General features: G+C 49.5%; 1 protein-coding gene across 4 annotated transcripts; it reads left to right on the forward strand.

The window, feature by feature from the left end:
• The first annotated feature begins 1,391 nt into the window (after positions 1 to 1,391).
• ZNF333 (zinc finger protein 333) lies at positions 1,392 to 23,523 on the forward strand. Of its 4 annotated transcripts, XM_025863094.2 has the most exons (9): positions 5,387 to 5,479; positions 5,868 to 5,947; positions 7,098 to 7,180; positions 11,401 to 11,488; positions 17,871 to 17,959; positions 18,588 to 18,714; positions 19,153 to 19,248; positions 20,269 to 20,345; positions 20,875 to 23,523. In XM_025863094.2, the coding sequence occupies exons 2-9, from the start codon at positions 5,884 to 5,886 to the stop codon at positions 21,970 to 21,972; spliced, it is 1,722 nt and encodes a 573-aa protein (XP_025718879.1). In that variant the 5' UTR covers positions 5,387 to 5,479; positions 5,868 to 5,883; the 3' UTR covers positions 21,973 to 23,523. The 4 variants fall into 4 exon arrangements, with proteins under 4 accessions (XP_025718880.1, XP_025718879.1, XP_073743749.1 ...); XM_025863095.2 differs by lacking the exons at positions 5,387 to 5,479; positions 5,868 to 5,947 and adding an exon at positions 1,392 to 1,488; XM_073887648.1 differs by lacking the exon at positions 19,153 to 19,248.
• The last annotated feature ends 361 nt before the right edge of the window (positions 23,524 to 23,884 follow it).

A 23,884-nucleotide genomic window follows, 5' to 3' on the forward strand; every position in this document is an offset into this window, starting at 1 on the left:
TCAGTTTTTTTTTTTTTTCAAATTCTGCTAACATAGCACATACTACAACGTGTTGACTTAGTTTTACTGGAATGGATCAACCTCATCTCTTTCACCGTCTCTCCCCTGCAGGAAGGCACTTTGTAATCCTAGCACTTAGCATGTAGCAATCCACCGATGCTATATCAGTATTAATTGAAAGAAATAATACACACATGTGCTTGATATATAAAGACTATCAGGGAACTGGTTACAGTGGTTATTTCTGGGAAAATTTGGAGATGGGTTGAGACGCCCGCCCCATTTGAACTCCTCTGTGTATGTATTATGTATACTATATACCAAACACATTAGTTTTTGTTTTTAAAAATATTTATTTATTGGGGCGCCTGGGTGGCTCACTCATTAAGCATCTGCCTTGGGCTCAGGTCATGATCCCAGGGTCCTGGGATCCAGCCCCTTATCCGGCTCTCTGCTCAGAGGGAAGCCTGCTTCTCCTTCTCCCACTCCCCCTGCTTGCGTTCCCTGTGTCTCTCTCTGACAAATCAATAAATAAAATATTTAAAAAATTTATTTATTTGAGAGAGAGCACTCCAGCGCGAGTTGGGGGAGGGACAGAGGGAGAGAATCTTTCAAGCCAACTCCACGCTGATCGCAGAGGCCCACGGGGAGTGGGGGGGGGGGAGGCTGGATCCCGTGACCCACGAGCTCATGACGTGAGCCAAAACCAAGAGCCAAGTCCTAACCCACTGAGCCACCCAGGCGCCCCCATATTAGATTTTAAAAAGGAGAGTCAGATTTTCTATTGTCTTGAACATTTTTTCACATCTTATTTTTAGTGAGAAAGTAGGTCGTAGGTGACATAAAATATATAATCCTATTTTTATTTTTATTTATTTATTTATTTTTTAAAATTTTTTATTGTTATGTTAATCACCATATATTACATCATTAGTTTTTGATGTATAATCCTATTTTTAGAAGAAATTAGAAAATCTGAAAAAGAAATTTTACCCATGGGTATGTTTTTGTAGGGGCATGGGCTGAACCAAAGGATCAAAGCGGAGGTGGGCGAAGGTAAGTTAAACACGGAGCATCCCAACTTGCCAGGAAGATCCCACCCCTATCCTCGCCCACCAAGCCCGGGCCCCGCCCATCAACCTAGACGCGCCCCCCTTCCCCCCCATCGCCCCCGGCCAAGCCTCGTCAGTCAGGCTCAGGACCCACCTCCACCCGCCCCATTGAAGGTCCAGTCCGACCCCATGCCAGAGCCTAACTTCACCCCGCGGGGAAGGAAACTAGGATTTACTCTCCGAGGCCGGATGAAGAAGGGGTCAACATTTCTGTCACTGCCTTAAGCTCCTCCAGTCCCGAGAACCGGAGCCCCGGCCACTTCCGCTCCCGGCGACCTCCAGGCCGGAAGCGGAAGTGCACGGCGGCAGCGGACGGCGGCGGGTGTGCTGGGCCGCGCGGCGCGCTGCGGTGGGAGTGTCTCCGGCCGATCTGCAGGTGCGGCCCGGCCCCTCGGGAAGGCGGGGAGGGCCCTGCGGGCGCGAGGAGGGGCCGGAGGGCCCTGAACCGCCGCCTGTGCGGCGGCGCCTCCTCCCCGCGGTGGCACCCCGCGCCGGGATGGGGCCCGTACCCCTCGGCCTCGCAGCCGTCACCCCTGACCCCCGGCCCGGCCCCCTGCCCTCGGGTACCGCCTGTCCGGGCAGACAGGACGGTCGCCCATCCATCAAAAGGGAAATCACGTAGTACAGTCCAGGTCCCGCAGCTCAGAAATGTGGTACCACCAGCCGGCCCAGCCCTCACCCATCCTCCCGGATTTGTAGGACACTACCGTACCTCCCTTATGCATGGAGCTGTTTATTAGTAATTCACCTTTTATTTCATAGGACGTTTCATGTTATCTAGCTCGGCAGCTGGAAAGTTAGGTCCTGAGTCTGCATGTGCCGATTGGTTTGAGTGACAAGTGAATTTAAAAAATGGAATGTCCCCTCTATCAAGGGATGGCAAGAGTTTGTTTTTGCTGTCCTTTTTTAGTTTTTTGGTGACTATTTGTAGTTCTTTAGCTTAGGGCCTGTTAATTTAGCTTTCATTTCATTTTTCCTTTCCCTTTCCTTTCTCTTTATTCCTTTCTTTCATTTAAAAGAGCTTTTAATTTGTGAGCATCAGTGTTTTTCACTGCGAGATGCGGGTATCTTAAGAAAAGCTATTTCCCAGTTATGTCAGAAGTCTTACCATCAAGGAAAAGGAAGATTATTCAGTTCTTTTCCCGGCGGCTCCCACTCTGGTTACCCCAAGCCTGTGAATGAATCACTACGAGGCTTAAAAACATATGGGACTCCAGGAAAAAAGATGACATACCTTTGTTAGTACTAGGAATTGAAATTGAGTTGGTCATAAATGGAGTGTGTTTTTTTTTTTTTTAAATAATAGGGTTAAAACTAACTTTTGAGACATGAAAAAAATTAATTCTGGAAGAAAAGTAGACTTCAGATTTCAAGTGAGGTGTTTTGTCGAAAAGAGCACAGGTTCTGCCTTGCCATCTTGGACTTAACGTTGTTTCTTAAAGACTTCTGAAAGCTAGTGTTGATTTATGTTATATGAACAGGCATTTTAAGTCATTTTTATATTTGATTTTGTGGTGTTACATTGTTGTTCTGTGTGTCTGCAGGTGCATGCCTCAGGCTGGCTATGCTGAGTTATTTTTGGGGAGTGTTGATTGTTTGGCACGTTTCCACTTGGGGATGCCCTCTATGAAGTGGGCCTTGTACAGGGGGAAACAGTGTGATTGAAATAGATATAATACTTGCCTCTGTGGAGGTTTTATCCTCCCTTAAATTAATCATGACCAGGGTGATAAGGAAACATGGAGCAGGAGAACTTGGGGAGGAGGTCAGGAAAAACCCCTTACAAGGGACAAATGTTTGAAACCCCCAAATGAGCTGCATGTAGCTAGACAAGCGGTCGGGCTTTGGAGTAGGAGTAGGGAGGAGATTTGAGAGAACATTCCAGATGCAGGGCCTCTCAGGCAGGACTAGGCGTGGTGTGTTTCAGGAATTGAGAGAAGAGGGACAGCTAAAGTAGAGAAAACAAAGTGTGGAACGGATGAGCCAGCTTGGAGAGGCGGGCAGGGCCCTAAAGGCCGGGGTAAACTTTGGACCTTGTTCTAAGGCCATTGGGAAGCCTTCAGTTTTTTAAAATTTTCTTTATTTTTTAAAGTAGGCACCACACCCAGGGTGAAGCCCATTGTGGGGCTTGAACACACAACCCTGATACCGAAACCTGAGCTGAGGTCAAGAGTTGGATTCTTTACTGACTGCAGGCGCCCCACCACTGATTCAGTTTTAAGTAGGAGAGTGACAGAGTGTTTGTGATTTAGACAAAACACCTACGCCTGGACTCTGCATGGAGTTTAGGATGGACAAGAATGAACGGGGAGTCCATATATGTTAGTACTGGGAATTGAAACTGAATTGGCCATAAGTAGGGTGTCTGGAAAGTCCATATATGAGCTAGAATCAATTCATGACTCATGCTGGTAGTTGGGGCCTGATGATTGGGGAACTGGCAAAGTTGGCATGTTTGAGAGCACGTAGGAGGTGCAGCTGGGAGAATTTGGTTGATGTATTCTATCACATGTTACAGAGCAGAGGTTGGCAAACTGTGCCAAATCTGACCCAATGCTGGTTTCCATAAAAACTGTTTTTTTTAAATGGAAAAACAAATGTGTTTTTTTGGTTTACCTTTTGTCTGTGGCTGCTTTTGTGCTACAACCACAGTTAAATTGTTGGTTTAGAGGCCATTTGGCCCACAAATCCTAAGATATTAACTCTGGCCTTTTAAAGAAAAAGTTTGTCAACCCCTAATATATAAAGTACTCAGTACGCATCAAGCACTATGCTAGTGGCAGGATTTGGAGTCCTGAAAAAGGGGGACACAGGTCTGTACTTTGGGAATGTACATTATAGTTGAAGAGGGAGAGGCAAAATCACCTAAGCAAATAAATTAAAAATCACAACTTGATAAGAGGCAGTGGAGGAAAAGTAGAGGCTGTTAGAGGTATTTCTGAGAGACTATAAGAGGAGAAATAATCCTTTTATTAGATGAGAGGAACCACTATGGGGGCTGTAGTCTGGAAGGTGGCTCTGGGCGCAATATGTTGCTTATTGGGAAAGATTCGGTGTGAGGGTTTTCACTGGGCTGCCCTGCCGGAGGCCCATGGAAGTGGTGTTACCTGGGCCGAACCCCTGTGTGGGGCTCTGCTTCCACCCTCACTCCCCCTTTGTCTTTTATTACCTTGGTCTCTTTTATTGCAGGGAGGACGCCTAATGAGACCTTAAACTCTGGCGCTGGTGTCATGGCAAGGGGCCTGGAAGAGTCGGAGTCAGTGGGGGAGGGGAGCATGATTATGTAACTCTGGGTCCTGTCCGCTCTCTCCCCACCCCCAACTGAGGACGAAAGGGGAGGGGAAGTATGGAGCACCCTCTGCCTTGCCCCAGGGGACCTGATAGTCTCTTTCACTGCCTGAGCGCTGGTGGGAACTGGCTTGGGGGGAAGGGTCCCCACAGTGACCCCGGGGCTCTGTGCCTGATTCCGGAGTCTGACTGCAGAATGGGGTCATTTAGACTTGGCAGCAGCAGAGCTCCACACCTGGGCCATCCCTTGGGAGGGCTACCCAAAAACACACATGTCTGGATAACTTGAAATTAATTAAAATTCGGTAAAATTAAAAACCCAGTTTCTTAGTTGCCTGAACCACTCAGGTGCTCAATAGCTACACGTGCTGGTGGCTGCCTTTTTGGAAAGCACGGACCTAGAACATTCCCATCCTCACGGAAGCTCTGTCAGACCATGCTGCGCTACAGGGTTCTGAGATGAAAAGACCATTAAGTTTCTCAGATGCAGTGGTAGTCCTGTTCTCACAGACATAAAAGATTACAAAGTGCTTAAGTCTTGGGAAGGGGTTCTAGGGATTTCATGAAAATTAAGTGATCAATCCCAAACTTCTGATGCCTTAAATAAAGAGTTTAGGAAAAACTCTCTAGAGTCCAGAAATAGGCTCGGGCAGTCACTGGTAGTGTGAAGTGACAAAGAGAGCCAAAGCTCACACTCTCGGATTTGTCTGCTCAGTTGGCCATGTGATCCCTGTCGTGGTCACAGCTGTTACGGCACAACACCAGCTGTAGAGATGGGCAAACAAATGGGCATGGCTGTGTTCCAGTAAAACTTTATTTATAAAAACAGGAGGCAGGCCAGGTTTGCTGAGCCCTGCTGTGGTGGGAGTGTTCCGAACGTGCTCCCTTTCCCAGTGATAACCAGTTGTCCTGCAGGTGGTCCTTGTGGAGCCAGAATATATGTGCGTTGTTCTAGGAGTCAGTTACCTTCGAGGATGTGGCGGTGGGGCTCATCCAGGAGTGGGCGATGCTGGATGGTGCACGGAAGAACCTGTGCCGATACGTGATCCTGGACAAGTGTAGGACCCTGGCCCCCAGGGGTAAGGCTAGCATCAGGCTGGTCCTTCTCCCACGCAGGTGTCTAATGCCTCTTAAGGGCCAGCTATGAGGCCAAGGAAGATGTGTGGGCTTCCACAGGAAAACAGAGCTCCATCTGTTGTATTGTATTCATTCTTTCTGTAGTCAGAACCTGCGTGGGTCTCATTGAACTTGGCCTTGGGTTTCAGGGCTTTATCCCTGTGGGGCAGAGAGGAGGGTGTTTGTGGTGTGGGCCCTTGTGAAAGAGCTTCACTGAGTTCACTGGAAATTGGGTACGATCACTTTGCTACCCATGGTCCTCACTCAGTGCCAGGAGCTCAAGCCCACGCGGAAGCAGGAAGCCCACTGCAAACCCTCCCTGCCTCCCTCAGCATGTGTGTCTTTGTCCAGGAGTGGGGATTCCACCATGCAGACCCAGTCTGGGCTCCCAGGTGGGGCCAGAGGAAGAGCTGAGGGCTCCACGGGTGTGGGTGGGTGTGTGTGGGCTGCCCACCGGGTGGGGGGGCGGTGTGCTGGGAAGTATCAGTCTAAGAGCATTTCAGAGGCCCTTTATCGCAAGGGGAAATGAGACTCTTTGGGGTGAGGTTTCTCAAGTGAGTTTCTGTTAGTGTTTTTTCTCTTCTGCTAGCCTTCTACTTCTCATTGATCTCAGAAAACGATCTGTTCAAATCTCTCTCTCTCTCTCTTTTTAAATTGAGATATTCACATACCAAAGAATCCACCCTTTTAAAGTGTACAATTCACTGGTTTTCAGTATATTCACAAAGTTGTGCCACCTTCACCAGTCTCGCGCGCCCCCCCCCATCTGCTTTCTGTCTCTGTGGATTTGCCTGTGCTGGATACTTCATATAAAGAGAATCACACAACATGTGGCCTTGGGTGTCTATCTTTTGTTAGTGTGATGTTGTTGAGGTTCATCCACATTGTAGCGAGTGTCAGAGCCTTGTTCCTTTTTAGGACTGACTACTGTCCCAGTGTATGGGTAGACCGTGTTTTGTTTGTCCATTTGTCTATGGACAGACGTTGGGTTTGTTTCTACTTTTTGGCTCTTGTGAATAGTGTTGTGAACATTCACGTACCAGATTTTATGTGGGTATGTTTTCATTTCTCTTGGGTTGACGCTTAGGAGTAGAGTTGCTGGGTCGTTTACTGAACTTTTTGGGGAACCACCAAAGTGCTTTCTGAGACAGGTGCGTGCACCATTTTACATTCCCACCAACGGTGGTTGAGGGTTCCAGTTGCTCCACCTCATATCCACACTTATTGTCCAATTCCTCATGAAAGCGAACATTTCTGTGTGTGTTCTTTGTCTAATTGCTTCTTACTTATTTCTCTGATAAGGCTGTCTTTCTGGCGACATCTGTCTCAATCCCCAGAAGACATAGTTTCTCATCCCCGCCCCACCCCCGCTCCTGTCACTGCCAGACTCTGCACACAGCTGTACCCTGCAGAGTCTCCCTTTGCTCACTGACACCTTCTTCCCTTTTAGTACTGTCCCAAGTTTAGGCTCAATATTTAAAAAACAATATTTTAAAACAATAAATACTTAAATATTTATTTTGGTCAATTTCATATCACTATTTCTGAAAGAACTTAATTTTTTTTTCTAATTTGTTTTAGACTGGGAATCTCAACTTAAATCCAAAGTGTCGACTCCTGTGCAGGATATTTTGGAGGAAAATTCGTCCCATGGTATGCAAATGGTAAGATTCATGGGGGATTATCCTTATTCCCTCTCTTGGGAGAAGTTGAGGAATTTGTGAGTTGGAAATGCACACCAGAGCCAGGGAGACATTTGGGGCATCTCCTCAAAGACATTCCCACATGGTCTGAAGGGAGTGGCCATGACTCCTGAATTTGGGTAAACCCTGTCTGTCACTCAAGACCCTTCTTCAAATGTTCTCCCGAGTAAACATTGCCGTCAGTGTGAGTCAGACATTGATTGTGTGCAGTATGATTTACTCCTCGACAGTCATGGGAAACTCCTGCCTTTTGGAGAAACCCCTCAACATCCTTGAGCCCTCAACCTGCCTAAGCGAGGTGCGCCTCGGAACGTGCTAGAAACTTGCCTCGACAGGGAAGGGAGCAGCCCTGGGCACTCTGTGGGTGTTGGCGGGGGTTTTGTCGTCACTCACCCCTAGCCAGGAGCAAACTCTGCCTGGAGAGTTGGTTCAGCTGCATCCAGAATGGCTTCAGGAGGTACTCTAACCTAGACCTGACAAGAGAACCGTGGGAGAGAGGGTCACCCTGACTGGAAGGGACGTGGGAGAGCTGTTGCGGACCCCTCTCCACTTAGGAGACAAATCAAGATCTCACAGCAGAAATAAGCCCCTGTCAAAGCATGGAAGAGCCTTCAGAGCCGGCTGGCACATTCCAGTGTACCAGGGAACAGACTGAGCCCCGCTACTCCCACCTTGGCCCTGAGTTCCTGCCTCCCCACACTGTAGGAATTTCCAAGGTTTAGGTTCCTGTTCTTGGGGATTTCAAAGATGAGGGTTAGGGTGTGGATAGAGGGACATATAGAGCCCAGTTTCACCCCCAGGCTGGGCCTGTTTGTCCCAGAGCCAGTGAGATCTCTGGGCTCCCTCGGTCTGTACCCCTCCACCTCTGTCATGGATGGTGTCAGACTCAGGGTGAAGAGACGCCAGCGAGTGGATGGGGTGGCAGGGCCTGGATGGTAGAGACCTGTTTCGTTGCTTTGCTCTGAGCATGTGGAGCCTCAAGCCCTGCACAGCCTGGTGTGGGCTGCAGGGCAGCTGAAAGCCTCACCGCTGCATGGCTCGCATCAGACCCCAGGGCAGCTGAGACACTCCTCACTGCCCAGGTCCTCCTCACCATCGGTTCACATTTTTGTTTAGGTGGAGGATGTCCTCCAATAGCTGCTTGGGAAAGGGCATGTTGCTTTGGAGGCCCTGAGGTCTGAAAATACCTCACTGGAGCTGCTGGATTGCAGGGGCCTCAGCTGACAGGATCGTTGCAGTAACCCCACGCGGAGCACTCTGTGCATCATCACAGAGCACTCAGTTAATGCTTGTTCAGTGAAGGCGCGAACACAGGTACTCCAGGCCTTCACCACCCCCGTGTCTTGATTAGCAGATGGACCCTGTGAGGGAGGGAGGGAGGGAGGAGGACCCAAAAGGGACAGCTGTCCTCTCCGGTTTCTGTGGGCTCTTTCCTCTTAGTGTGGGATTCTAGCACCTTCCACAGAGTTCCACTCCCAGCTCAGCAGTGAGCACTAAGTGTGGGAGAGGAGGGCTTCTCCTGCATCTGAGCCTCAGGAAACAAGGAAACGAATGGTCACAGAATGTTCTGAGCGGGCAGAGGAAGTCTACTCGGACACACATGTGGAGAAACTGAGTGGGTCATCCATGAGGATACAGAGCCCATAAGTGGTACAGCCACATTTGGAGCTGGGAGTCAAATCCAGGATGCAGATCTCTAATTGCAGAGATTGCCATCCTAGCTGCCAGGATCTCCTGGCTGGGAATCGTACAGCCCGCCACGTGGTTGAAGGCGCTGATGGTTCAGCCAGCCCTTCCGGGCATCAGTGGGCCTCATCCTCAGCTCTGAGGCCTCCCTGTCATGTGAGAATAAGGCCTTGTGGCCTCGCCCTCATGGCCAGCTAGGCCAGGGGAGGACAGGAACATAGAGGGCTGGGGGCTGCTCCCAGAAGAACCCCCAAACAGGCTGAAGAAGTGGTCTCCAGGCTCAGCCCTTCTACTGTCCTAGCCCCCCTCGCTCCCATGCCATGTCCCTTCCACGCTGTTTCAGGGCAGGGTGATACCGGCTTGCGTGAGCCTTGGATAGCGACAGGGTTCAGAGGATGGGCTGTGGATGGCAGGGCAGATGTAAATAGCTCTGGCCAATAGTTTGGTCCTCCGACTGATGGCTGCCAAATAGATAAACACAGACTCTAAGAAAACAGAACAACATTCATATTCAGAACCGAGGGCTCCTAGCCTTTCTTCAGTGAAGCGTATTGCAGTGCCTCTGAGAGCCTGTGGCCCAACCCCCTAGCCTAACCCCCAGAACCAGAAAGGGTCAGGTTCACCTCTGCGTCTGCGGTGTGATCAGTCCTTGAGGCCCTCAGTGGCTGGGGCCCACACTTGAGACCCTCAGTGGTTGGGGCCCATAGTGGAGTCGGGGGAGTTACCAGGTCTGAAGCTGCCAGACCTGCATACCTGCCTTGTGACGGCACTACCCCAAATCTGAGGGTCCTTCAGGCCCAGAGCAGCCTCAGTGCCGCCTCTGTCCTGCTCAGTCCCCTCTGTGCCTCTCCTAGGGGCTGGGGCTGGACCTGAGGATGCAGATCAGGCCCACAATTGGAGACAGGGGGACACCTTTGATTCCAGAGGACCACCCGGCTCTCTGGGTGTCACCTCGGTCTTCTGGATATACAGTAAGCCGGGGAGGGCGTTTGCTGTGAGGGCCCAATGCCAGCCAGGAAGGCCCGTGGTTCAGGATTTCTGCCCATTACCTGCCCTGAGGGACCTGCCACATTTTCTTCCCATCCATCACCAAGTCCTGCGAGCTTTTCTCCCCTGAAATATAATTTACCTCTGGCTGCTCCTGCTGTCCTCACTGCCACCACCCTGCCCAGAGCCACTGTTAGTTCTCTGCGCCCCCTGGAACTGCTCCCTACAGGCCCCTGTTTCTACTGGGCCCCACCCTGGACACAGAAGCTAGAGACAGCCCTTAGAAATGCAAGTCAGGTCAGACACCTTCCCTGAGGGAAAAGCCTCCAGTGGAGGAGGGTTCAGATCCTTTCTCCCACCACAGGGCTTCTTTCCGGGAATAACTTGCTGACCATGCCTCATGTGTGGAGGTCCACCTCGTCCCCCCACTACCCCTCAGCCTGCTGGCTGTCCACGCCTCTCTTTGCTCCAGTGTTTCCCCCACTGCTGGAGGCTCCTCAGAGGTTGCCTCCCCCCAGCCTGGGCGCCCCCTCCATTCCTTTTTTTTTTTTTTTAATTTTATTGTTATGTTAGTCACCATACAATACGTCATTCATTTTTGATGTGGTGATCCACGATCCGTTGTTTTCGTATAACCCCCAGTGCTCCATGCAATACGTGCCCTCCTTAATACCCATCACCGGGCTAACCCATCCCCCCACCCCCCTCCCCTCTAAAACCCTGTTTGTTTCTCAGAGTCCACAGTCTCTCATGGTTCATCTCTCCCTCCAATTTCCCTTCTTTCATTTTTCCCTTCCTTCTCCTAATGTCCTCCATGCTGTTCCTTATGTTCCACAAATAAGTGAAACCATATGATAATTGACTTTCTCTGCTTGACTTATTTCACTTAGCATAATCCCCTCCAGTCCCATCCATGTTGATGCAAATGGTGGGTATTCATCCTTTCTGGTGGCTGAGGAATATTCCATCGTATGTATGGACCACATCTTCTTTATCCATTCGTCTGTTGAAGGGCATCTCGGCTCTTTCCACAGTTTGGCTATTGTGGACATTGCTGCTAGGAACATTGGGGTGCATATTCCATTCCTTTTTGAAGTTGAAATTCTATCACAGTGATTAGTTTTGTACCCACGGATTGGATTAATCTGGACAAGCTACACTGGGCATGTCTCAGTTATCAGTGTGTTTCTTTTTCTTTTTTTTTTTTTTAAAGATTTATTTATTTTGAGAGAGTGAGAATGAGAGAGAGAGAGAGTACATGAGAGGGGGGAGGGTCAGAGGGAGAAGCAGACTCCCCGCTGAGCAGGGAGCCCGATGTGGGACTCGATCCCGGGACTCCAGGATCATGACCTGAGCCGAAGGCAGTCGCTTAACCGACTGAGCCACCCAGGTGCCCTATCAATGTGTTTCCAGAGCAGGGTCAGTCTTGCAAATTCGGTCAGGGTGAGGAGCTGGGAGCAGATTCCATTGACCGTGTGACTCTGATCTGTCCCTGTCACTCTGTCTAGGGGCTGAAGGCGGCTGTGCAGATTCAGAGGATGGCCATGCCGGTGCCTGCACTGGGTGTTCCAGAGCTGGGGACGGCCGGGGGTTCTGGTGAGTGAGCGCCGGGTGGAATTGGCAGCCTGGGGGTCCCCGCCTGTGCTGTGTTGTATCCGGGAACTTGTACCCGCCCCCCTTCCTCCGACCGCAGGCATTTTCCTGTACTGGAAAGAGAGAATATATAAAGTCATGTCACCGTTCTTTATGCATTCAAGAGGAAAGGCACATTTTCAGGATTGTGGGCTGGGAATCTTTTTTTTTTTTTTTTTTTTTGGGTCTTTGGTCTTTCTGTTAAGAAAGAGCAGATCCCTTTCAGCTGTGGCCAAGTCCAGACCTCTTTTTGGGCAAGGTTAAATTCTCCACAGTTATGTAGATGCTGAAGATGACAGTTGAATTTACTGTAAATGGCATATGTTTTAACTGAGCTTATAAAGAATGAGGTTAAAACAAACCATATGTCCTGAGAAGTGGGGGGAAAAATTAATTCTGGGGGACAAATAACATCTTAGCTATAATTTCAAGGCATTTATCTCCTTCCATCTTGCCTTCTAGTGAGAATAATAAACTTTGTTTCTGAACAATATCATTCAGTCTTGCGTTTGGAATCTATTATATCATTGACAGGAAGTAATTCTTAGGTTATGTTATGTGTTGCTCTTCTATGTATTTTTGGTAAGCTTTCTGGGCAAGGCTTTGCCTTGAAGTACTCTTGAAGTACTTGGAGTACCCTGTGCTCTTGAAGTATGACTCTTCAGGTGCTGTAGTTGGCCACCCTGTGGTGAGGTGGGCACTGGGAGACAATCTCAAATAAAACATTGGCCCCTTCCCTGTGGAGCTCACAGTCTGCCTGGGCGGTCCTATTTTTCAACGAAGACCAGAATACAATGGAAGCATGTAACACGAGGGCTTTATCTTGGGGACAGAGAGGAGTTTCTGGAAACTGGAAGTCAGACCATGGGTTCTCAGCTGCAGCACACTGACATCGGGTTGGATCCTTCTCTGTGGTGGGGCCATTCTGTGCACCGTGGGATGTTTAGTGGCATCCCTGACCTCCACCCACTAGACGCCAGTAGCGCCTCCTGTATTGATCCACCAGGGCCACCATAACAAAGGACCACAGACTGAGTGGCTCAACCACAAAAACTTGTTTTCTCACAGTTCTGGAGGCCAGAAGTGTGAGTTCAAGGGATTGTCAGGGTTGGTTCTTCTCAGGGCTGTGATCTGTTCCAGGCATCTCTCCTTGGCTTATAGGTGGTTGTCTTCTTGTGTTTTCTTTTTCTGTATATGTCTCTGTTCAAATTTTGTTTTCTTATAAGGACACCAGTCATATTGGATTAAGGCCCACCCAACTGACCCCATTTTAATGACCTCTTTAAAGACCCCATGTCCAAATATGGTCCTATTCTGAGGTACTGGGTATTTTTTTTTTAAAGGTTTTATTTATTTATTTGGCAGAGAGATAGAGAGAAAGCACAAGTAGGCAGAGTGGCAGACAGAGGGAGAGGGAGAAGCAGACTGCCTCCTGAGCAGGGAGCCCGATGCGGGGCTCGATCCCAGGACCCTGGGATCATGACCTGAGCTGAAGGCAGACGCTTAACCGACTGAGCCACCCAGGCGCCCCTAGGTACTGGATATTAATTAGGACTTCATCCTATGAGTTTTTAGAGGGACACAATTAAGCCTGTAACAGCCCCTAGTCATGACAGCTGAAAATGTCTCCAGAAGCTGTGGCTGGTCCCCACCCCCCTGCCCCCCAAGATCATATGCTGTAGCCCTAACCTCCCATGTGACCATATTGGGTGGAGGCTGGGCCTTTAAGGAGGTGGTTAAGGTTGCAGGCGGTCATGAGGGTGGTGCCCCAATACCATAGAACTGGTGTCCTTATAAAAAGAGGGAGAGACACCAGAGCTCCCTGCCAAGTGAGGACACAGTAGAAGACTTTTGTGTACAAGCCAGGAAGACCGCTCTCACCAGCCCGACCATGCTGGCACCCCGCTTTCAGACTTCCAGCCTCCAGAACTGTGAGGAAGTAAATTTCTACCGTTTAAGCTGCCCTGTCTGTGGTGTTTTGTTATGCAGCGGAGCTGACAGATACCGGACTTTGCCACATGTGCCCTAGGGGATGAGTATCGACTTAGATCATGATATTTACTGTATCATTTAGTGTGGTAAGATGTTGGGGTGTTGGGAGAAGGCTTGGGGGGAGGATTTCAGGCCTAGGAATGGCATCTGTGAAATTCCTCCCAGGGGGGAGGCGGACAGGCAGAGAGCCTGGTGTGCCCGGGGACCCACGGAAGGCTGTGTGAAGGGAGCAGAGGGAGGGGAGAGTGGTGTGAGCTGACTGCAGAGGGTTGGGCTCCAGATCATTCAGGTCCTGGAAGCATGGGAGGAGAATCCCGGCCTGCATGCTTAGGCTGCCGGGAGCCAGGGATGTGTTTGGGTGAGTGGTGCCGTGCATCTGCAGTTTTAGCAGAACCCTCCAACATCTGGGAGGTGGCGGGGCCTCAGGGAGGATCTGAGCGGTGGGTGGAGGCAGTGAGGAATGCGGTGGCAGTGGCCTTGACCAGCGGTGAGTGTGGAGTGGGTGTGGCAGGGTCCCTGAGACCATGCCCAGTTGTGGCCATTCACTAGGACTCCTAGGCCTCGACCCACAGTCGTACTTATGGTGGTGATTTATCACAGTGAAGGGGCGCAGAGCTCAGTCCACTGGAGCATTAGGTGAAGTCTGGGGGAGTCTAGGCATGAGCTTCTGGAGTCACACAGGACATGCTTAATACCCCCAGCAACAAGCTGTGACAACACATGTGAGGTGATGTCTACCAGGGAAGCTCAGGAGAGACTTGGCGCCCAGGCTTTTCACTCGGGGCTGGTCACGTCGGTACCCTCTGCCCAGCATGAACCTGACTCCTGTCAGTAGGCGCCGGACTCCTGGAAGGAAAGCAGGCGTTCAGCACAAACCACAGTGTTCATAGAAACAGTTTAAAAAGAGTGAGCCCCTCCTGCCAGTTAGGGTGGTGGGAACCCTCTGGAGATCCATGTTCCCAAGGGCCAGCAGTCGGGCCTGTTGTGTTAATTCTTGTCTACAGGGGAGGGATTTGTGGAATGATTTAAGACATATGCAGGAGGTTGATTTGAGAGAATTTGGTGAGTCCTGCATGCTTTCATTTACCAGACAAGCCAGAGCATTCATGTGCCAAGCACAGTGCGGGAAGGGCAGGGGTGAAAGGAAAGGGAAGTCTAGCTTGTTCTTCCGAAGCGTCTAATCCTGCGAGAGTGGCAGAAAATACACACCTAAGGAAGCCAATAACCATGTGGTTACAAATAGGTAGGGGCTGTGAGGAAAGGGGGAGGGTCCTTCTAGAGAAAAGAAGGATGCTGAGGAGGGGAGGCACTCTGAGGGAGTGAGTGATCCTTCAGTGGATTCAAAAAGGAAAGGCCTGATGTGGCAGGAGCCATGGTGGGGACCGGGGTAGGAGGAAGAGAGTAGGGTGGGTGGGGGCGGCGGGAGATGAGTGCTCTCTTCGCGATGTCATCACTGAGGTGGTTTTTGTTTTTTGGGTTTTTTTTTTTTTTTTGGTATAGTTTTTGGATTTTTTTTTTTTTTTTTTTGGATTAATTGTTGGGGTCTGCAGGGTGTCAGGGGCGAGATTTCCCATCTGAGGCAGGGATGTCGCTTCCTGAGATCAGGGACACTGGAAGGAGAACAGCCTTTGAGAGTAAGGTGATGAGCACATTTTTTTGAGGGGGGATGAGACAACAGAAGTTCATATCTCACATTTCTGGAGGCCAGAAGTCTCCAATCAGGGTGTTTGGCAGGGCCGTGCTTCCTGTGAAGCCTGTGGGGAGGCTCCTTCCTGGCAATCCCTGGTGTTCCTTGGCTTGTAGCTACATTGCTGTGTCGTCACATGGCCCTCTCCCCTCCTGTGTCCCTGCTTCTGTCTTTTCTCCTCTTCTTAGGACACTAGTCATATTGGGTGTGGGGACCACTCCACTCCACTGTGACTTCATCTTAGCTAATCACATCTGCAAAGACCCTGTTTCTAAATAAGGTCACATTTTGAGGTAGTGGGGGGGGTTACAACTTAAAATAACTTGGGGGGACACAATTCAACCCATAACGGTCAGCCCTCTGGTCCCCCTCCCCCAAATTCATGTGCTCCCCACATACAAAATACAGTCAGATGATCCTGACACCTCCAAAGTTTTTACCCATTCCAGCATCAACTCTAAGTCCCAAATCTCATCAACTCAAAAAGTCCCCAAGTCCATATGAATCATCTAAATCAGGCATGGGTGAGACTCGGGGTGTGGTCTCTCCCAGGGGCAAAATTCTTCTTCATCTGTGAACCTGTGAAATGAGAAAACAAGTCCTCTGCTTCCAAAAGACATTGGTGGGACATGCACAGGGTACACGCTACCTCTCCCAAAGGGAGAGAAAGAAGGGGTTATGGGTCCCAAGCAATCTTGAAACCCAGCAGGGCAAGTTCAAGGCCTGCAGTGGCAGCAGCCCTGCCCCCCAGCTCACTGTGGTCGTAAGGCGAATTCCCCAGACAGATGAGTGGGGACCTGAGCTGATGGTGTGGAGGTGGGTCTGGAGTTCAGGGGAGAGAATCAGCCTGGGGGTTTGGGCCCGGTCAGCCGGGCTGGGACCTGATGCCCAGAGCGGGTGAGGCTACCTGCCAAGGCAGAGGCTGAAGGAAGTGAGAAGGGTGAGGGATGGAGGAGGGTGTTGTACAGGAGACCGAAGGAGCTGGGGGTGTGGTCACTTCAGGGTGGAGGGATTAGATGACTGCACACATCGACTGGATCCCCACCAGGGATGGGGGGTCACTGGTGGTCTGAGTGAGGTGCCTGTCCTTGGAGTGGTGGTGATCGTGAGTAAGCAGGAGGTAAGGAAATGGACGGTGGGTTGGTTGCCCACAGTGGGGAACAAAAACAGTATGTAGAGGGTAAAGCAGAGTGTTTTGGCTTAAATTGTGGCCCCCCAAAAAGGCATATTGACGTCCTAATTAGCTGCTGGTACCTGTGACTGTGACTGTGACCTTACTTGGAAATAGGTCTCTGCAGCTGCCATCGCGTTAAAGTGAGGTCAGGATGAGGGGGGGTGCTCTCATCCAGTGTGACTGGTGGTGTCCTTTTAAGAAGAGAAATGTGGGGGCGCCTGGGTGGCTCAGTTGGCTAAGCGTCTGTCTTTGGCTCAGGTCATGATCCCAGGGTCCTGGGATCCAGCCCTGCATCGGGCTTACTGCTCCGTGGGGAGCCTGCTTCTCCCTCTGCCTCTGCCCCTTCTCCCTGCTCTCTCTCTGTCAAATAAATAAAATCTTAAAAAAAAAAAGAAACATGCCAGGGGGAGACAGGGACACAGGGGGGAGAGGACAGCCACATGACGACAGATGCAGAGATCATATGGACGCAGCTGCAGGCCAAGGAGCACCCAGGATTCCAGACAGCCACCGCCAGGAGCCAGGAAGAGGCGAGGAGGGATTCTGCCCAGTGCGTCAGAGGGAGCGCAGCCCTGCTGACACCTTGGTCTTGGACTTCTGTTCTCCAGAACCGAGAGAGAATACGCATCTGTGGCTTTAAGCCTCTCAGTTTGTGGTACTTTGTTACACCAGCCCCAGGAGGGGAATATGTACGGTCAGAGATTGGACATGGTTCAGGTTTTCTTTTTTTATTATCTGCAATTTATTTTATTTATTTGTATGATATGCATTATTTTTTAGGTCAGGATTGATTTCTGAGGGGGAGGGTCCCGTTGCGGTGGGAGGTGAGGGCGCAGGGAGACAAGAGAAGGTGTGTGTGTTGGGGGGTCACTTGCTCATCTGTAATAGGCCGAGGCAGGAGGCCCGGGGCAGGGGAGGGGTGTGGTTGATTTGAAGGCAGGAAGGGGAGATGCTGCCTTCTCACAGGCAGACTTGGGGTGCGGGCAGCTTCTCTGTCCCCTCCTTGTGGTAAGTCCTGGGGTGCTACCGGCCCCGCAGAGTGGGGCAGAGGAAGGGGCCGAGCAGCTAGGGAGGAATGCTGACCCAGGCCTGAATCAAGGGGCAGTGGGGGGTGCCCCAGAAACTCCAGAGTCTGTTGGTGAATTGAGACCGTGACTCCAGAGATTTGGAATGGAAAAAATGTGCACGTGTATGTGCGTGTTTGCACGTTCTTCTCAGTATGTGTATGTGCACGTGTACGTATGTTTTGTGTCTGTGTGTATATGCGTCTGCATGTTTGTGTGAATGCACGCACGTGTATGTGTGTGTGAGTGTGCACGTGTCCCTAAGCGTGTGAGTGTGCAAGTGCATGTGTGTGTCTCTTGTACGTGTGTGTGTCCCTGTGAGTGTGCGCATATGTGTGTGCAGACAGGGTCACTCACAGTCGGGATGGGCAACCTTCGGTCCTGTGGGTGTGCTCACGGGGCCTCCTGGCCTTCCCTCCTTTCCTATAGCTCTGCTTGCCCAGGACCCCGCCTGGCTCCAGAAGGAGGGCACAGAGGACGAAGCTGTGGCTCCGGGGGTACTGATCACCTGTCCGTGGGTAAGTAAGAAATCCCTGTTGCTCTTCTTGCTTGGGCCCTTGTTCTCTTCCCTTGGACTAGAGCTTCTTGACCCCACAGGGCTGGTCTCCAGGCCTCCAGGCACTGGACCTCCCATAATATGTGTCAGGGGGAGGTGCATGGGACAACCCAGGCAGCAGTCCCACCGCTTCATTCAGACCTTCCCTAGCTGTGGAATGCCTCATTCTGCTGAACATCAGGAGGGGAAACAGCAAGGCTGTGAGCTGTCCTTGCCTCCTAGTCTTCACGGTGTCTCGGGGCAAACAGTTGTCATTTACTGAATACTTCTCTCTTGCCGGCAACATGCTCAGGTCTGCTGGATCCTGGAGCTGGAAGGGAATAAAACTGCCAGGGCTTCCTGGCTAGTTGCCAGTGGCTCAGTCCTTTGATACCACACGTCTGGATGCTGTCCCTCGGGGAGGAAGGAGTAGATAGAGGAGTGTTCTAGTTCTGGGGTCTGAGTCAAAGGGCAGATTCTGAGACCTCAGAGCCCCATCTGAGAATCCTCTGCATGGGTCTCCCTTCCCCAGGCCGGCTGGCCCCCTCATCAGCCTCCTGAGTACTGGTGGGGGTGGCCTCCGGCTGAGCTGGGACGGGTGTGTGTTTCAGGAACCAGTCACCTTTGCGGATGTCGCTGTGTTGTTCACCCCAGAAGAATGGATGTTTCTAGACTCTGCCCAGAGAAGTCTGTACAGAGATGTGATGCTGGAGAACTATAGGAACCTGGCCTCCGTGGGTAAGGCCAGGCTTGTTGCTTCATCTACACACTCCTGCAGCACCTATGCGTTCCTGGAGGTGTGCTGGTTTGGGAAATCAAGAGGTGAAAAAAATCAGACAAATCCTGCTCTAGTAGTGCTTACAGTCTAGGGGCTCCCCTGTGGAAATGAAGGTATCTTTGCTGCTGTTTCTCCATGGTTAAAAGTTTCTGGGCTTTTCAAGTGTGTTTCTGAGCAAGGCCCTGGGTTTTGGGGCCTGGAGAATCCCATTGTCCTTTGGGACCCAGTGAGGGAGCTTATACTTTGGTTCCTTAGTGTAAGCCCTGCCATGCCCGTGAGAATGTAGGCAGGGTCATTTTGCTCTTCCCTTCCCCAGTGCCCCTAAAGACTTCAGAATATCAACGCTGGTTAATGGCAGGCACGGTCTGCTCACACCCTGCATCTTTCCCCATGAGCAGGAGATCAGCTAGGCAAACCCAGTACGTTTTCCCACTTGGAGCCAGGAGAAGAGCTGTGGCCCCCTGAGAGAAGAAGCTTCCCAGGAACCCATCCAGGTGAGCAGCAGGCAGATCAGGGAGCAGCAGCTCTGATTGAAAGATGAGTGTTAGGTTTGGAAATTGTCAGTAAGGGAAACACTTCGAGTGCCCTTGACGGGAGCTGCTTTACTGGATTCCATCTCCTTCCTTTTTGTCCATAATACTCTACTCTGGTTTCATAGAATGATTTGTCCTACCTCCTCTTCACATTTATCATTTCCACGTGTATAGTTTATCCAGTGTGGATTTTATGTGTATACAATGTGTGTATGCTTTATCCAGTGCCTCCCCAGTGTATCTTCTTGCCAATACATTCTCTCAATTTCAGTCTCAGTCTTCAGAGAACTCTTTCTCAGTAACTTATCTACCATCTCCGTTCCTTGTTCCTATGCTTACGTGACTCCTTACGTGGCCAAATACCTTAAAATTTCCTTTACTCTTTGATACATTCTTCCTCTTCACAATTTCCTACCATAGTTAGAATCAGTATTTATTTTTTATTTTTTAAAAAAGATTATTTGTGTGTGTGGGAGAGAGAGAGTATTTATTTGTGCACATGAGTGGGGGGAGGCGCAGAGGGAGAGGAAGAGAGAGAATCTCAAGCAGACTCCCTACTGAATGCGGAGCCTGATGCAGGGCTCGATCTCACAGCCTTGAGACCATGACCTGAGCCAAAATCAAGAGTCAGACACTTAACTGACTGAGCCACCCAGGTGCCCCTAGAATCGGTATTTTTTAAAAAAAAATATTTATTTGAGAGAGTGAGAATGAGAGAGAGAGAGTACATGAGAGGGGGGAGGCTCAGAGGGAGAAGCAGGCTCCTTGCTGAGCAGGGAGCCCGATGCGGGACTCGATCCCGGGAGTCCGGAATCATGACCGGAGCTGAAGGCAGTCGCTTAACCAACTGAGCCACCCGGGCGCCCTTGAATCGGTATTTAAAAAAGAAAATCCACATGTTCTCTTCTTAGTTTTTTGGTTGCCTTGGTCCCACAGTTTCTTTCCCCGTGTACTTAATTTTTCTATCCTTATTCATTCCAGAACCTCAGCATCAACCCCAAGATCCAATTTCTAACCAAGATATTTTTGCAGAGATTCCATCCATTGGCATGAAAAGGGTAAGGTGCCCAAGGATTTTTCTTGGTCCTCTGTTGTAGGACAAGTCTGGGGTTGCTGTAGATTAGAAAAGCAGCACAAGAGGCCAGAGAGAGAGAGATTGAGAGAGAGAGAGAGAGAGAGAGATTCAAGGCAAGTGGTGTACACTCAGGGGAAAGCAGGTTCTTGGGAGAGAGTCTGTGAATGTCATGAGTTGGGGAAAACCCTCCATGTAGATCAAGGCATGTGTTTCCCAGAGTTTCCACAAGCAGCCATGTTTATAAATATGAACAGACATCAAGTGTTTAAAACTTAATTTGCCTTTAACTTGGCAAAACTCTGCGTCTAAGAGGCCTCACAAACATAACAAAAATGACAGCTCTCTGTGGCAGAGCATCCACTTGAAGGGACTCAGGGTAGAAATGGCCCAGACGCACTGAAATGGTAAAAGCTTCAGCTATAGAAATGCCTTTTCCCTACATGTAATTCACCTGGGGGAGAGTCTGTGAACGTAATAGTCTTTGAGATTCCTATTTTTTCCTCACTTGACAGGAGCAACGCCAGACTGGAGACAAACTCTATAAATACAGTGAACTTGGGGAACCCTTTCACGGCATTGAACCACTTTTTCAGTATCACAGAATTCACGCTGGCGGCAACCCCTATAAATGCCACGAGGGTGGAGAATCCTTCTTCCAGCCCGCTCACCTAATTGTGCCTGACAAGATCTGTCATGGGGACAAAACCTACGCATGTAACAAATGTGAGAAATCCTTCAGATACAGCTCCGACCTGATCAGGCACCAGAAGACTCATACCACGGAGAAGTGCTTTGAATGTCAGGAGTGCCGGCAAGCCTTCAAGTACTCCTCGAATCTGCGGCGCCACCTGAGGACTCACACTGGGGAGAAGCCCTTCGAATGTGCTCAGTGTGGGAAAACCTTCACAAGGAACTTTAACCTGATTCTGCACCAGCGAAACCACACAGGTGAGAAGCCCTACGAGTGTAAGGACTGTGGGAAAGCATTTAATCAGCCGACCTCTCTGAGGAGCCACCTGAGGACTCACACTGGGGAGAAGCCCTTTGGATGCAGTCAGTGTGGGAAAGCCTTCAGGGAGCACTCGTCGCTGAAGACACACCTGCGCACTCACACCAGGGAGAAGCCATATGCGTGTAACCAGTGTGGGAAGCCCTTCCGGACGAGCACTCATCTCAACGTCCACAAGAGGATACACACCGGGGAGAAACTGTATGAGTGCGCTACTTGTGGGCAGGTCTTGAGTCGCCTCTCAACGCTCAAGAGTCACATGCGAACTCACACTGGAGAGAAGCCCTATGTGTGTCAGGAATGCGGGCGAGCCTTCAGTGAACCTTCATCCCTCAGGAAACATGCGAGGACCCACACCGGCAAGAAGCCCTATGCCTGTCAGGAATGCGGGCGAGCCTTTGGTCAGTCTTCACACCTTATCGTGCATGTGAGAACTCACACTGCGGGGAAACCCTATGAATGCAATCAGTGTGAGAAAGCCTTCAGGCACAGCTCTTCGCTTACTGTGCATAAAAGGATTCATGCCGGGAGAGAGAATGTTGCGAACGGTGGCCTGCCTTTATCAGTGTCCCATCCGTATGGGGGGCCCCTTGCTGACTGACTTCCAAGTTTTTAAAAGTATACACGTTCTGGGCTATAATCATCTCTCGTAGTACTTGTTTAGCCACGTCACATGTTTTGATGTATAATATTTTCATTTTGGTTGAAATCTAAATATTGTCTTAGTTTCTATTATCACTTATTCTTTGGCCTTGAGTTATTTGTAATTAGATTTTAAGAATAACAGGACATGGGTATATTTTTATAGAGGTATAATTACTTATAGTGAAATGCATAAATCTTAAGTGTACAGTTGGAAGACTCTGGTGCATGCATATATATATGTAACCTACACGCCATTTAAGATATAGAACATTTCTATCCTTCTGGAGAGTTCCTGCATGTATATGGGTGTTTTTTTTTTTTTACTTTATAACTTTCTGTTGTTGGTTTCTAATTTAATTACATTGTGAGCAGAGAATGTGGTCTTTATGTTATTGAATGTTAGGTATCTGTTTTTAGTGTGGTGTATCGTTAGTTGCCTGTCAGAATTACCCCTTCTTCCTTACGACAGGACTTACGTTTTTTTGTTCAGATTGGTAACATGCACTGTTAAAAAAACCTCTATCTCCCGGTCCTTGCAGCTGGAGGAGGGGCCGTGCCCCCAGTCCTGGCCTTTCTAAGTATGAGAAGTCATTGGGTGTGATACCTGGGAAGGATGTTGCAAAGGAACATTTAGCTTGATCCCTCCACGTCTTGCCCTTTGTACAAACAGACATGATGTCCAGTGCTAGAGGAGCCATCCCATGACCATGAGGGTGAAAGCCACAGGCTAAGGAGAGTGTGGCCAGAAGTCACACCAACCCGTCTCCCCATGGTATCTTTGTGTAGCTGCCCTGGACTGTTTGTTTGTGGACATCTTGTGACATGAAAAAGATGCACTTCTTACTGGCGCATGACATTGCTATTTTGGGGATGGGGTGGGAGAGGGTAGGATGGGTTTATTACCACCAAATGCAGTATCTGATGCACTTAGTATAGGGTCAGTTTTCATAAATGCTTCATGGGTGGTTGAAATCAACGTATTGCATTATATATATGTCCACTAGATTTGAGCATACTATTTGTGTTTCAAAATCTTCTACACATTTATACATATTGGTCAATATCAGTCTGTTTGGGCTGCATAACAAAATTACCATCGATTGAGTGGCTTAAAAACAACAGGACTTTTTCCTCATAGTTCTGGAGACTGGAGTCCAAGATCAAGATGCCAGCAGATTGCTCTCTGGTGAGGCCTGCTTCATGGTTCATAGATGGCCATCTTCTTGCCCAGTCCTCACATGGCAGAAAGAGAGCAGGGGAGCTCTGTGGGGTGACTTGTAGAAGGGTACTAGTCCCATTCATGACGGTTCCACCCTTATAACCTAATCATCTCTGGAAGTCCCACCTCCTAATACCATCACAGTGGGAATTAGGCTTCAGAATGTGAATGGGGGTGGGGCACAAACATTCAGTCCACATCCGTCTATGATCTGTGTACTGAGACAGCTATGTTAAGCTCTCCCACCATGATTGCTGAATAAATCTTGTAATTCTGTCAATTTTTAAATTTATATATTTTGAAGCAGTCAAATGAGAAGATTTTTGATATTTAATGTTTCCAGCAAATTGTTCCTTTTATTCTTCTAGTGACCATCTTTCTCCCTAGTGATGAACATTCAACTATTCATTTTCATAACAGCAAGTCATTGTTTGGAGCTTACTGTTAACAGATAGTAGATACTACCCTAAGCTTTGAATCTTCTAAGTTACTTATTTTGCACTATGACACGTTGAGGTAGATACTGTTATCATCCCCAGTTTATGGATGAGGAAACTAAGGCCAAGCCAGTCGAGGTGAGTTAACCAAGGTCATATAGGTGGTAAATGATGGAGTCTGGCTCCAGAATCCAGGGGCTGTACACAGTGCT

The sequence above is a fragment of the Callorhinus ursinus genome, unplaced genomic scaffold (assembly GCF_003265705.2).
Source record: "Callorhinus ursinus isolate GAN/ISIS: 27379988/994484 unplaced genomic scaffold, GSC_fseal_2.0 scaffold82, whole genome shotgun sequence".
In the NCBI taxonomy this organism is placed as follows: Eukaryota; Metazoa; Chordata; class Mammalia; order Carnivora; family Otariidae; genus Callorhinus; species Callorhinus ursinus.